The sequence below is a fragment of the Cervus elaphus genome, chromosome 17 (assembly GCF_910594005.1).
Source record: "Cervus elaphus chromosome 17, mCerEla1.1, whole genome shotgun sequence".
In the NCBI taxonomy this organism is placed as follows: Eukaryota; Metazoa; Chordata; class Mammalia; order Artiodactyla; family Cervidae; genus Cervus; species Cervus elaphus.
In genome coordinates this window covers 46430905-46446172 of record NC_057831.1, presented here as the reverse complement: position 1 = coordinate 46446172, position 15268 = coordinate 46430905, and the positions used below count along the sequence as shown (strand labels likewise).

Genomic DNA, 15268 nt, shown 5'->3' with positions numbered 1-15268 from the left:
AAAGACAGAACAATGAAGCCATGAAAATGATGTCTGCTTGCCACTCCTTCTTCCGCTTAGCTCAGCCTGGCCACAGCCTCTTAGAAACGCTTGTTGTTTTGCTCTCATCTTTGCATACGTTGCCCTTGTCGTCATTATTTAGCAACTTCAACCCTATCTAACACTCCTTTTATTAAGTTATCTTTATGTATTATTACAGGTAAAGTTCTATAGTGAGCATAGTATTTACTGGTTAGAAATTCAACACCTCTTTTTTTTTTTTTTTACCTGTGCTAGTATTTTTATTAGTACTATTAGTGCTCTGATTACAAAGCTGCATAGGTTTTCAGTCGTTGGTTCCAACCCCAATTTTCTTCCATAAATTCCAATTATTAAGCATAATAATTGAATAGCATAAGTTTTCCAGGAATGAATATATTTCACTACAACAGAAATGCCTGCACTCAAAGTAAGAAGTGAATTACTGAGTATCCAGTGCTCATCAGACATTATACACTCATTCATTCAACAGATCTTTACTGAACATCAAAGTAAATAAGGCACTGTTCTAGGTACTGGAGACACAAGAATGGGCACAGGTATGACTGTATGTGTGTATGTCCATGTGTGTTTGCATGTGTGTGTATGTATCTATATCTATATTCAATTAAACAAACTTAAAGTTATATATTATTGTATTCTAGTCACTTTATCAGCAGTTTCCAAACCTTTCCAGAAGAATTACTTTCTGTTTCCCAAAGGAAATCTTTAAGAGAAACAAAATATACCAGATAAAAGCAGAACCCTACACATTTAGCATGCCCTGTCCCCCGAGATGCCTCCAGGAAACCTGGGGCTTCTCAGGTTATGATTAAAATCACTAACTTAGGAACAATGCCCTGTCTTTTTACACGAGCACTTTAATAAATGGAAAGAGTCAGACATGGTAAAATCAACTGAGAGAAATGACACTGAGAAAATCAATTAGGCCACTACAGAACTTCTAATAGACATCTCTTTCATTCAGCTCCTCTCTCTGCCCTCCCATGCAGCTGTTGCAGCAGGAGCCTAAGACTCTTCCTCCCAAACCCTAACCCCTAAGAGGTTGCTATGTGAGGGCGGAGACTGGAGATCAGAGAAAAAGAAGCGTGGAGCAGATAATTTAGGCCAACTCTTTGAAGAGTTAAGGGGAAAATCTTCGCACCACCATGATGATAAAATCTCAGGGCATGGAAATTAAGTTGAAAGTCTAGGGAAAAAGAGATTTAAGAGGCTATTCAAAACTTAAAAAGATCTTCCAACTAAACCCAAACAGACATTTCTCATTTCTCACAAAAGATACCTCACTAGGGTGAGAAATCAAAATAGGGTTTAGGGACAAAACCCCATCAAATCTGGGACACAATAATAAACAAATATAGACTTTTTTGGAGGCAGGGGAGAGAACAAAAAGGACAAGCAAAACAAATTAATCAATTATATCTTGGAAGCTGATACATGATGGGGGTGGTGGAGAAAGTCTGAAGCTACGGAAGAGGGATCAACAAGGATACAAAAGACAATAGGGGTTGTGGCTTGCAATTTGCTGTTTTCAACAGAGTGGTCAGGATAGACCTTAAGGAGAGACTAGCCCAATAAAAGAGGTAATCAGAAGGACATCTGCATTCCTGCAGCAAGGAGTCCATCTAGGAAAGAGCCCAGTGAGAATGAGATGGACAGGACAGAAAATGGAAAAGAGGGTCTAGGACAGGGCAGATCACTGACCTTTAGAGGTCTTCCTAAAGACTTTAGCTTTTGCAGCCAAAGATGGAGAAGCTCTAATAAGACTGGGAGTTGACTGTGGCTCAGATCATGAACTCCTTATTGCCAAATTCAGACTTCAGTTGAAGAAAGTAGGGGAAACCACTAGACCATTCAGGTATGACCTAAATCAAATCCCTTATGATTATACAGTACAGGTGACAAATAGATTCAAGGGATTAGATCTGATAGACAGAATGCCTAAAGAACTATGGATGAAGGTTCATGACACTGCATAGGAGGTAGTGATCAAGACCATACCCAAGAAAAAGAAATGCAAAAAGGCAAAACAGTTCTCTAACGAGGCCTTACAAATAGCTTAAAAAAGAAGAGAAGCAAAAAGCAAAGGAGAGAAGGAAAGATATTGCCATTTGAATGCAGAGTTCCAAAGAATAGCAAGGAGAGATAAGAAAGCCTTCCTCAGCGATCAATGCAAAGAAATAGAGGAAGACAATAGAATAGGAAAGACTAGAGATCTCTTCAAGAAAATGAGAAACACCAAGGGAACATTTCATGCAAACATGAGCACAATAAAGGACAGAAATGGTATGGACCTAACAGAAGCAGAAGATATTCATGACCCAGATAACCACGACAGTGTGATCACTCACCTAGAGCCAGACATCCTGGAATGTGAAGTCAAGTGGGCCTTAGGAAGCATCACTACAAAAAAAGCTGGTGGAGGTGATGGAATTCCAGTTGAGCTATTTCAAATCCTAAAAGATGATGCTGTGAAAGTGCTGCACTCAATATGCCAGCAAATCTGGAAAACTCAGCAGTGGCCACAGGACTGGAAAAGGTCAGTTTTCATTCCAATCCCAAAGAAAGACAATGCCAAAGAATGTTCAAACTACCACACACTTGCACTTATTTCACACGCTAGCAAAGTAATGCTCAAAATTCTCCAAGCCAGACTTCAACAGTATGTAAACCATGAACTTCCAGATGTTGAAGCTGGATTTAGAAAAGGCAGAGGAACCAGAGATCAAATTGCCAACATCCACTGGATCATGGAAAAAGCAAGAGAGTTCCAGAAAAACATCTAATTTTGCTTTATTAACTATGCCAAAGCCTTTGACTGTGTGGATCACAACAAACTGTGAAAAATTCTGAAAGAGAAGGGAATACCAGACCACCTGACCTGCCTCCTGAGAAATCTGTATGCAGGTCAGGAAGCAACAGTTAGAACTGGACATGGAACAAGAGAATGGTTCCAAATCAGAAAAGGAGTACGTCAAGGCTGTGTATTGTCACCCTGCTTATTTAACTTACCTGAAGCGTACATCATGTGAAATGCCAGGCTGGAAGAAGCACAAGCTGGAATCAAGATTGCCAGGAGAAATATCAATAACCTCAGATATGCAGATAACACTACCCTTATGGCAGGAAGCGAAGAAGAACTAAAGAGTCTCTTGATGAAAGTGACAGAGGAGAGTGAAAAAGTTGGCTTAAAACTCAACATTCAGAAAACTAAGATCATGGCATCTGGTCCCATCACTTCATGGCAAATAGATGGGGAAAGAATGAAAACAGTGTCAGACTTTATTTTTGGGGGCTCCAAAATCACTGCAGATGGTGCTGGCAGCCATGAAATTAAAAGACGCTTTCTCTTTGGAAGAAAAGGTATGACCAACCTAGACAGCATATTAAAAAGCAGAGACATTACTTTACCAACAAAGATCCATCTAGTCAAAGCTATGGTTTTTCCAGTAGTCATGTATGGGTGTGAGAGTTGGACTATAAAGAAAGCTGAGTGCCAAAGAACTGATGCTTTTGAACTGTGGTGTTGGAGAAGACTCTCGAGAGTCCCTTGGACTGCAAGGAGATCCAACCAGTTCATCCTAAAGGAGATCAGTCCTGGGTGTTCATTGGAGGGACTGATGCTGAAGCCAAAACTCCAATACTTTGGCCACCTCATGCAAAGAACCAACTCACTGGAAAAGACCCTATGCTAGGAAAGACTGCAGGCGGGAGGAGAAGGGGACGACAGAGGATGAGACGGTTGGATGGCTTCACCAACACGATGGACATGAGTTTGAGTAGGCTCCAGGAGTTGGTGATGGACAGGGAAGCCTGTTGTGCTGTGGTCCATGGGGTTGCAATGAGTCGGACACAACTGAGCAACTGAACTGAACTGACTGAGCCATTACAGGATATTGAGCAAATTTGATTTATATGGTCAACAGATTACTCTGCAAGTGAAGAACAGACTACCACAGAACACAAGCATTCACTAGGAGACGCTTAAGGACCTACCACCATTATCAGAAAATTATCGTGATATCTAGGAAGAAATGGGGACTGAACCATGGTAAGAGCACAACAGGTGGTGAGAAGTGGTCAAGTCTTTTTTTCCTTTCTTCAAACATGGTTAAGTGGGCTCCATTCAACTTACCACAAACTCCAAATCTAAAAGATGTTAGTAGCCATCGACTCCATAATGGATCACCAAGTCCTTTACTAGTACCTACGTACTACTGAGATATCTCATAAAACTGATTAAATCTTACTGAGTTTGACCATTCTAGCACTTTTGCCCATGAAATTTATACTCATTTATTCCTTCCTGGTGGTTCAGATGCTAAAAAAAAAAAAAAAAAATCCTCCTGCAATGCAGGAGACCTGGGTTCAACCTTGGGTCAAGAAGATCCCCTGGAGAAGGGAATGGCAACCCACTCCAGTATTCTTACCTGGAGAATTCCATGGACAGAGGAGCCTGGTGGGTTACAGTCCGCAGAGGTTGCAAAGAGTAAGACAGAACTCAGCAACTAGCAAGTTTGTATTACTTTAAAATGGTATGGGGAAGGGGAATGGAGACAAACTGGTTTTTTTTTTTAAATCTATGTATCTTTCATTGAGGTCAACAGTATTTTTTCCCTTCTTTCATTTTCTTCTTCCCAGAGTATTTCATCAGAATTATTTTTAAAAAACGAAAACAAAAATGTAAGCAAATCTTCTTAAGCATTAATAGAAATATGAAGCACTGATGGAAACAGTTTCTTGTATCTTCTCATTTCCAAATGCTACCACTGACAGTCTAGTAATAATTTCTTCATATTCCTACTTGGCAATCTGTCCTAGCTTCTTTTTAATTTCATTTCACTATTCAAACTTGAAGAGAAAAATATAAACTACAATATAATTGTGGTTTTGATAAATGAATAGAAACATTAGAAAAAAGACATTTTATTCAACTCTGTTACCAAAAAAAAAAAACAAAACTTGGAAGACTTTTTTTTTTTTAAGTAGCTTTCCAATACCAGAGATCTAGTTGAAATTTTATGTCACACACCTTTTCTGCCCTAAACAATTACTATCCATAAGACAGTTTGAGGACTTAAGTGTGGGGAAAGGAATAAAATATAAATTACACAACTTTACCAAGCAACTATTAGAAGACTTCATAAAGAGTTTGCTTAAGAAAGGGTTAAAAGTTCTGTGCCTTCTAAAAACTTTAGAAACTGTCCTCCATAACTAAAAGAAAAACTTTGTGATCCATATGTTTATTTGACAAACCTTTTATAATAATACCATTTAACAGATGAAACAACACTCTAAAATTTTAAGCTCTCAGACATGTGTTATCTTATTTATTCTAGTATAAGGTGTCAAATTATCTGAAAACAGGCTGACCCTTAAGAAATCCTAAGAAAAATGAAAATCATACTTCAAAACCAAAACTGGAACAATTATTTATTAAAATATAAACATCCTCACAGAAATACTATTTGGATTTTTTTGTAAATCGTATGTTAAAAATGGATGAGCAGTGTACAAAAGCAGCTGAGAGCTCCAGATCACTAAAACAGCCTTACCTTCTGATGTTTTCCACCGTTTCCATAAATCCTCAACAGTTATGTGCTTATCTTCTCTGTGCAGATGGCTGTGTTTATTAGTGGCATCTTTATATTTCATATCTTCTCTAATAAACTATAAAAGAGAAAACATTAAAGTATACTTAAATGAAAACAAAAATATAAGCAAATCTTCTCACACATTAATGAAAATCCTGGGCATTGATAAAATAGTTTTCTGTATTTCTCTATAAACAGAAAAAAGTAAAATTTGAAGTTCAGTGATTGGTAATTTTCTGATAACAACTGGCATATTTCTGGTATTTTATACTCATTCTCAAATGTTTATCAAATTTATTTAATAAGATATCTTCTAATTATAACAACAGCAGCAGCAGTTAAAAGTATGTACTTAATGCTCATTATTTATCAGGTGGGCTTCCTTGGTAGCTCAGCTGGTAAAGAATCTGCCTGCAATGCAGGAGACCCCGGTTTGACTCCTAGGTCAGGAATATTCCCTGGAGAAGGGAGAGGCTACCCACTCCAGTATTCTTAGGCTTGCCTGGTGGCTCAGACGGTAAAGAATCGACCTGCAAGGTGGAAGACCTGGGTTCGATCCCTGGGTTGGGAAGATCCCCCATGAAGGACATGGCAGCCCACTCCAATATTCTTGCCTGGAGAATTCCATGGAGAGAGGAGCCTGGAGGGCTACAGCCCATGGGGTCACAAAGAATCGGACACGACTGAGCGACTAAACGCACATATTTATCAGGTACTGCTATATGTTATATAGTAAACATGTCACGTCAGCACACATACACAGTGAGTCTTTTAACAACTTAACTTCATGATGGTTCTGTAAGCAAAGTATCAAGTATCGCTATGTTACAGGTGAAGAAACCAAGCAAGACCCAAAGAGGTTAAGTACTTTTCCAATGTTGAAAAAAGAACATCAGAGCTGAGATTCCAGCCCAAGCAGTTTGGTTATGGTCAACAGTATAAAATGGTGCCTCAATCTGACCAAATACTGAGTGGCAGGGATATTTCATAACACAGTAAACAGCCTGAATCACTACATCATATTTTTGTTCTTCTACATTTTAATTCATTTCTTCTAGTTGAAAGACATTCAATTACAGCATTTAGAACTAAAGTATTTTGCAAAACTGAAGTAATCTTACTTTAAAATATATAGTAAGAAAACAGTACAAATTTTTTGCTAAAATTTCTTTGCTAAAAACCAACCTAGTCTGTATTGCCTCATTATATAAAATTCTTCAATTTCCCTCCACTGTCTACCAAATAAAAAGCAACTTTTTATGAATTATGTACTACTTCCCAATCTTGTTTCTGACCATCTTTTAAGCCTCATCTCTTGACAATTTCCACATATAAACCCATTACTCTAATTATGCAAAAAGAAAAGTTTTTGTAGATTATTATGCTTTTTCTATCTCAATATTTCTGGTTTTTCTTGTTTGGTATTGTTTACTTGGCATCTTTACTGATTTTTTCCTGATTCTAAAATTATATGGTCATACAAAAGATTATTTAAGAAATCCATAATGCAGAAAGTGGAAATCTCTTACAGCCCCAAACCCAAAGTCATATTTTTATGACTTTTGGTGAAAGAGTAGAGTGAAAAGGCTGGCTTAAAAGTCAACATTCGAAATACTAAGATCAAGGCATCTGGTCCCATCACTTCATGGCAAATAGATGGGGAAAAAGTGAAAACAGGGACAAATTTTAATTTCCTGGGCTCCAAAATCACCGTGGACAGTGACTGCAGCCATGAAATTAAAAAAAGCTTGCTCCCTGGAAGAAAAGCCATGACAAACCTGGACAGCCTATTAAAAAGCAGCGACACCACTTTGCCGACAAAGGTCCATATGATCAAAGCTATAGTTTTTCCAGTAGTCATGTATGACTGTGAGAGTTGGACAATAAAGAAGGCCGAATGCCAAAGAATTGATCCTTCTGAATTTTGGTGCTGGAGAAGACTCTTGAGAGTCCCTTGAACAGCAAGGAGATCAAACTAGTCGATCCTAAAAGGAAATTAACCCTGAATATTCATTGGAAGAACTGGTGCTAAACCTGAAGCTCCAATACTTTGGAAACCTGATGTGAGGAGCAGGAAAAGACCCTGAGTCACTGGAAAAGACCCTGATGCTGGGAATGACTGAGGGCAAGAGGAGAAGGGGGCAGCAGAGGATGAGATGGTTGGATTGCATCACTCAACACACATGATCTGAGCACACTCCAGGAGACAGTGAAGGACGGGGAAGCCTGGCACGCTGCAGTCCCTGGTGTTACAGAGTCAGACAGGACTGACAATATGAACAACAGTAATGTACCGATGGTGAATATCCCCTTCCGACGCAAGGCTGACGTTTGCTTTTGCGTAGAGCTCTTCTCTACTGAAACTACGAAAGAAACTTTAACAGCTATATAGAGAAAATCATGTCACTTTTCTGAGCTAAATAACCTTGGGTGTAAAATGAGGAAACAAAGTTTTAGGAAAATAAAAACCACTACTCAACATGTGGTCAGCAGACTAGTATCAGTCAGCAAATTGATAGCTGCATACAATACACACAGAAATGGAGAAATTTCAGAATTTAGAAACCATTATAGCAACCAGATAATGTGTTCAAAGAATCCTACCTAATCGTGTGGCAAATGGACTTCCTGGATAGGCCCTATCCACAATGAATTGAAACGAAAAATCTGGTTCCCTCACCACAGGTTAGCACTAATCTAGATAATCTGGAAAGCACTACTCTAGAAGGTCCACTCTAGCACTTGTATATTCTATTGTTCTAAACAGTGCCTTACTCTTTTTCTAAATGCTCCTTTAAAAAAAAAGTTATTTTTAAAGCAACCTGCCTCATTGCCTCTACTTCTCTTGTCTATTTCCTATTTCCCTATTTCTGTCCATCCCACTTCCTCTTCCTGACTGACATTTTCATAATCATCTAGATATACCTGCAAAAATCACTGCTGCTGAGATGCTCAGAAACCATCCCTATCTTGTAGAGATCCAAGAACTAAAGAGAAATTCTAGACTGAAAAGCATGATGATTGACAGGGCACAGAGGAAGCCTGCCTTGGAAATGGTCCAGTCAGTTGGAACAAATGGCAACTGTTTCATTTCTGTGATACATTAAAAAAACAATGTCCTAGGAAATTCTTCTTACCACATGAACACAGAGAACTCAGAAAAAGAGTTCAGTGGCTTTATGATCAACACACTTCAGAAAATAAAGCTATTTACCATATATAAACAAGATGTGACATTCTGGATACTGAACTATTTTAGAAAGCCTAAAATGAGTGTATATCTACCAAAATGTGTGCTTAACAAAATAAAGGTGTCAAAATGCAATTTTTAAAAAAGCTTATAAATTTAAAGTAACTACCTGCAGTAAAAGAACTATCTGGCTCCTAAATTGGGCAAAAACTGAATAAATACAGTGAATTATGCTTTCTCTGGAATTATCATTCAAAAATTAATATATATATCTGCTTTAAAATATATGACCTTCAGGATAACACAAAAGTATACTCATATAACAAAAGTATATTCTACATTTCATTTATCTTCAACATTTTGATCACGAAAGATGATAAGAAAGCACTGTATTTAGAATTACTTTATGTTGACACTGCTTATTTAACTTCTATGCAGAGTACATCACGAGAAACGCTAGGCTGGAAGAAGCACAAACTGGAATCAAGATTCCCAGGAGAAATATCAATAACCTCAGATATGCAGATGACACCACCCTTATGGCAGAAAGTGAAGAGGGACTAAAAAGCCTCTTGATGAAAGTGAAAGAGGAGAATGAAAAGTTGGCTTAAAGCTCAACATTCAGAAAACTAAGATCATGGCATCTGGTCCCATCACCTCATGGCAAATAGATGGGGAAACAGTGGCTGACTTTGTTTTTTTGGGCTCCAGAATCACTGCAGATGGTGATTGCAGCCGGGAAATTAAAAGACTTACTCCTTGAAAGGAAAGTTATGACCAACCTAGATAGCATATTAAAAAGCAGAGACATTACTTTGCCAACAAAGGTCCATCTGGTCAAGCCTATGGTTTTTCCAGTAGTCATGTATGGATGTGAGAGCTGGACTGTAAAGAAAGCTGAGTGCAGAAGAATTGATGCTTTTGAACTGTGGTGTTGGAGAAGACTCTTGAGCATCCCTTGGACTGCAAGGAGATCCAACCAGTCCATCCTAAAGGAGATCAGTCCTGGGTGTTCATTGGAAGGACTGATGCTGAAGCTGAAACTCCAATTCTTTGGCCACCTCATGCGAAGAGTTGACTCATTGGAAAAGACCCTGATGCTAGGAGGGATTGGGGGCGGGAGGAGAAGGGGATGACAGAGGATGAGATGGCTGGATGGCATCACTGACTCGATGGACATGAGTCTGAGTAAACTCCGGGAGTTGGTGATGGACAGGGAGGCCTGGCGTGCTGCGATTCATGGGGTCACAAAGAGTCGGACATGACTGAGCGACTGAACTGAACTGAACTGATGTTGACACTAAGTTGGAAAATATTTAAACCAAATATACTACAAACCAACAGCTTCCAATAAACTCCTCAACATCTTACAGAGGAGAAGACAATTCTGACTATTCACACTTTTCTAAAGCTTCACAGAAAACTGCATATTTTCGAAATGGGAGACGCTAGAAGAAAAAATTTTCAAAGAGTCACCAATAAGTGAAAATACATGTTGTTGTTTAGTTGCTGAGTCGTGTTCAACTCTTTTGTGACCCCATGGACTGTAGCCTGCCGTGCTCCTCTGTCCGTGGGATATCCCAGGCAAGAATACTGGAGTGGGTGCTATTTCCTACTCCAGGGGATCTTCTAGACCCAAGTCTCCTGCATTGGCAGGCCGATTCTTTACCATTGGGCTACCAGAGATATACTTCTTATTCAGTAAGATCAGTAAATTAAGAAATCTGAAAATGGAATTTGAAATCTTATGAAGTAAATCCTCAAATAACATATAGCAAATAATGTAGAGTTTCTTGGTAAACCTATCCAATTATGTAAACCTACTTCAGGGAAGTCTGCATTGACAATACAAATAAAGGAGTGCTCAACAAATAAACGACTCAAATATTCTTTTCAAAAACATTTATCAGATGATTCTATTATATAAATTCTTCTAATATGTACCACTAAAGAAATTATATATGCAGTTGCATGAAGTTATCTTTTCTTTTTTACTTTTTACTTTGATATAATTTCAAAAATTGCAGAACAAACAAAAAGCTTTCCCCTACCCCCAACTGAATTACTTGGTAACAAGTTGTAGGCATGTTGTCCCATTACCACTGAATAATTCAGCATGTTTTCCTATAAACATGATTTCATCCTATATAGTATTGGTATGACCATATAAATTAGGAAATTAATACTGATGCTCTCTATTTTGTACTATCTAATTCACAGAACACATTCCATATGTGCTGTTGTCCCAATAAAAATCTTTGCAGCTAAAGGATTCAATCCAGGACCATGTGTTATATTTAGTCCACATGTCCCTTTGCATCACGCCTAGTCACTAAGTCTAGTCAGACTCTGTAACTCCATGGACAGTAGCCCACCAGACTCCTCTGTCCATGGAAACTCCAGGCAAGAACTCTGGATTAGGTTGCCCTTTCCTCCTTTAGGGGATCTTCCCAGTCCTGCATCACCTGCATTGGCAGGTGGATTCTTTATCACTGAACCATCTGGGAAGCCCCACGTGGCCCTTCGTCTTCTTCAATTTAGAACAATGCATCAATCTTTCTTTGACTTTCACAACCTAAAAGAAAGTCACCTTTTAAAAAACTTGTACCTATAACATATAGATTATTTTGCATTTTATATTTGTATTTTTGAAGTTACTTGTTTTACTTTTTATTGCTTCATTTAATTTTTATGATGGGTTTATTGCATCTATATTGATATGTATATATGTGTAGTTAGTTTTATGATATTGCTTTAATAAAATCCAATATGAACTAGTATAGACATATTTTGGGGTACTAATCTTTCCCTAAGAGCTACCTACCAATAGCTGCGTAGATAGACCCCTGACTGTGTCCTGTCCATTCACTCGTCCTTCAGTCTATCACCCCCACCACAGGTAGGTGATCGAAGGACAGACATGACCCTGAAGAAAATAATCCAGAGCCTGACCAGGACGACAGAATTCTATCTCACAAGAAACTATAAATCTGATCATGAAAAGTTGAGTCACTTGGCCAAGGTTCTGCATTTTTAAGGTGGTAGAGACACTTGTGTTGAAGGTATCATTTTAGGAACAGTCAAGGTGAGCCAGGTGGGAAGGAGGAAGCCAAAATGCAGAGAGAGAAAGAAAATGATGAAAGAGACAGGACTGAACACAGAGACAGAAAGAAACAGTGTCAGGGCTGCCTCAGTGTCTCAGGAGGCCTGGGCTACACAACTCTGGCCCTGATTTCTATGACATACAATGACAGATCTGTGTTTTCTCTTTTATTTTTAAATGCACCACTTAAAGGCCTCAAACCCCAGGAGAGGTGATTTACCATCACCTCTTGAGTTAAGCACTCAAGACTCTCGAAGTTGGCAGGCTATATTCAAAAATCAGGGTTTACTACTTATGTTCTCTTTGATCTCAAATTTCTCCTCTTACAGTGAGGAAAACAAAACTGCCCATTATATACAGCTATGAAAATGAATAAATTAAAAAGGCATTCATAGTGCACAAAAGTATTAGACAATAAAAATATTTTTGACCCAGAATGACTGGTTTTTATATGTCAATGTTATTACTGTTGTTTAAAGCTTAAACAAGTGAGTTTCATCCTGACTATATGTTAGGATTTGGGGGAACTCAGACATTTATGAGGAAAAGACTACCCCATGCTATTTATTTATTTTTAATTGAAGGATAATTGCTTTATCCTTTATCCAAATGTTGTGTTGGTTTCTGCCATATATCAACATGATCCAGCCATAGGTACACATATATCCCCTCCCTCGTGAACCTCCCTCCCACCTCCTATCCAAGCCCAGTACTCTTAAAGTGCCATCTCAGATATTCTCAAACAAAATACACAACCTAGAGGTGAAGAGGAAAACCATAGTTTTTCATAGCAATGTAAGCAGAGACTTTCCCAAATGATACCTGTCATGAAAACAACAGTGTCCAAGGTCTGATATGTGTCAGTTAAAGCTGATTCATTCCTTGAAAAAAAAAATTCCAGGGTCTTCCTGTCTTGCAAATAATACTAAAATAGCTTAGAATAATGTCTCAGAGGGGAAACAATGAATAACAAGAGAGGAAACTATTGTTAATTTCACTTTTAAAAATAAAATCTAAGAAAAAAAATAATAAAATAAAATCTAAGGCAATGAGAGGGTTAACAATTATTCAATTTTGTATAGCTATTTAGGAGACCTAATAGTGGAAGTAAATTCTAAAGGTTTTCAAATTTTAAGTTCTTCACCACCATCCTAATCCAAATGTTCTATAAAAATACACTGTCTCCCAAACTTTCGGAAGTGATAAGTGAAAGTGAAGGTCACTCAATCGTGTCCAACTCTTTGCGAACCCATGGACTGTACAGTCCATGGAATTCTCCAGGCCAGAATACTGGAGTGGGTAGCCTTTCCCTTCATGTTAATTAAGCATGAGCTGCCTATGTTCTCCAGGCCAGAATACTTGAGTGGGTAGCCTTTCCCTTCATGTTAATTAAGCATGAGCTGCCTGTGTCTCTCTTCTTCCCAAAACTGTTAAAGCAAACAGCACAGTGGCTGACAGCACACCCTGAGCACACAGGGATCCCAAATCCACTGTCTGTCATTTGACCTCAGTAAGTTTCTTTATGCTCTGTGCTCTTGCTTTCTCATCAGCAAATGGTAATAAAAGTCATTCATCAAAGGGCTGGGAAATTAATTTATTTCATATGAAGTGCAAAGAACAGTACCTGGCAAATAGTAAACACTCAACAATGTCAGCCATTTATAGTAATGAAGACAGAACCTGTGTTAAAAACTGCTCTTATTATCTAAGGTGGATGACGACGCTGACATAAAGATACAAGAGAACATAGACAAAATGGAATATGTTGTCATGCAACTAAGAATTGTTTTAAAAGGTAAATTATGTAACATCTGAAAAAATTTCTTCAGATCCTAAATTCAAAAATTTAAATTCTATGCTAATGAAAACTGCAAGTTGACCTGGACAAGAGTCTCCATTTTACACAAGCATAACTTTACACCTTGGCCCCACCGCCCACCGCAGTAACTCCCTGCAGTGTTGCTATAGCACCATTTCAGCCCTAATCCCATTCCCTGAGCTTCCAACATCAGAAGCCTACCAACCAATCCCCAGTTTACCTACAGTAAATCCAACAGTGACCTCCTCAGGAGTTCTCTGAACAACTCCAGGGTTCAACTGAGCTACACAATTACTGTCAACACCATTTAACCTAGATCACAGTCTTTTTTAAGGTAACTGTAGAACTTAACCATTATTTATGATACTGGTGCAACTGACTGATCAGTTAACAGAGAAACGACAGACGGACAGAGCCAAACAAGTAATTTACAAAGAAACTTGTGAAACCCAATGTTTTTGTGAACAAAGCCGGTCTGCCATTTGTTTTACAGAAACCAATGCATGACCTGTATCTTGGTTACTCTTCAGTATTATTATTGATTATAATCTAAAAATCTCTAACGAAATGATTTATGCATGATTCTATCAGTCTGTCCACTAGTTTAAAAAAAAAGAAAAGGCTTTGTACTATCATTTAAAAGGACACTAAAATAGGGTCCAAATGATTTACCTTTTGGATCCTCATTTAGGAAATAAAAGGTAAAAATTATTTCACAAATTATAATGATTTTTAAAAGAAAAGAGCACAGCTTTACAATTACATGGTGAACATTTATTGCTTTTACTGGAGTTAAAACAGATAGGTATCGTGGCAACTAGATCACCAAAGTCAAGTTTTGGCCTTCATTTCCTCTGTCAATGTCTACCAGTAGGATATGGTCTCAGATTCCAGAACTCTGGACACCCAAAAAGCTACTTAAATGTCTTTCTGTCATCCATGAATTTGTGTGTGACCAATACTCATAAGACCACAAAAATTAAACTTCTATCCAATCAGCATAAAATCAATAATCGTGAGGCCAGTCATTCAAATTTAACATAAATATGTGAATTTCACTTTAAGTAGTGATAAGCATTCAAGATGTAACAAACAAAAAAATCTCATTCTGTTTTCACTGGCTAAAATTTAGTTAAGTCAGAATTTATATTTCCAGCCAAGATGAAATTATACAGACCAGATTTACCATCCTCTCCCCAAACAACTAAAAAATAAGACAAAATATAAGGAACAACAGCTTTCAGGACACTGAACATTAGGCAACAAAGTACAGTGATCTCTGAGAGACAAGAAACAAAGCACACCTATGGCTGCCCTAAATTAGTTCCTGGAGAGAACTTCCAGGAAAAGGTGCGGGAAGACAGACCCAGGCAGAGACTAGCAGTTCTGAGTTGAAGAGATGGAGGCAGAAAGCTGGGGAGACTAAGGGAAGCTAGAGGATATGGGCTCTAAGTACCAGAGAAGAGTGAGCTGCACAGAAGACAGAAGCCTAGATATTTCAAAGAGTGCCTTGAGTCTCTAGC

General features: G+C 38.2%; 1 protein-coding gene across 2 annotated transcripts in view; it reads right to left on the bottom strand.

The window, feature by feature from the left end:
• The window catches only part of STIM2 (stromal interaction molecule 2), a 166606-nt gene that overhangs the window by 54176 nt on the left and 97162 nt on the right, over positions 1–15268 (bottom strand). For both annotated transcript variants that reach the window (XM_043870921.1, XM_043870922.1), the window contains exon 3: positions 5595–5709. In XM_043870921.1, the coding sequence (XP_043726856.1) occupies positions 5595–5709 (115 nt within the window). The remainder of the gene's footprint in view (positions 1–5594; positions 5710–15268) is intronic.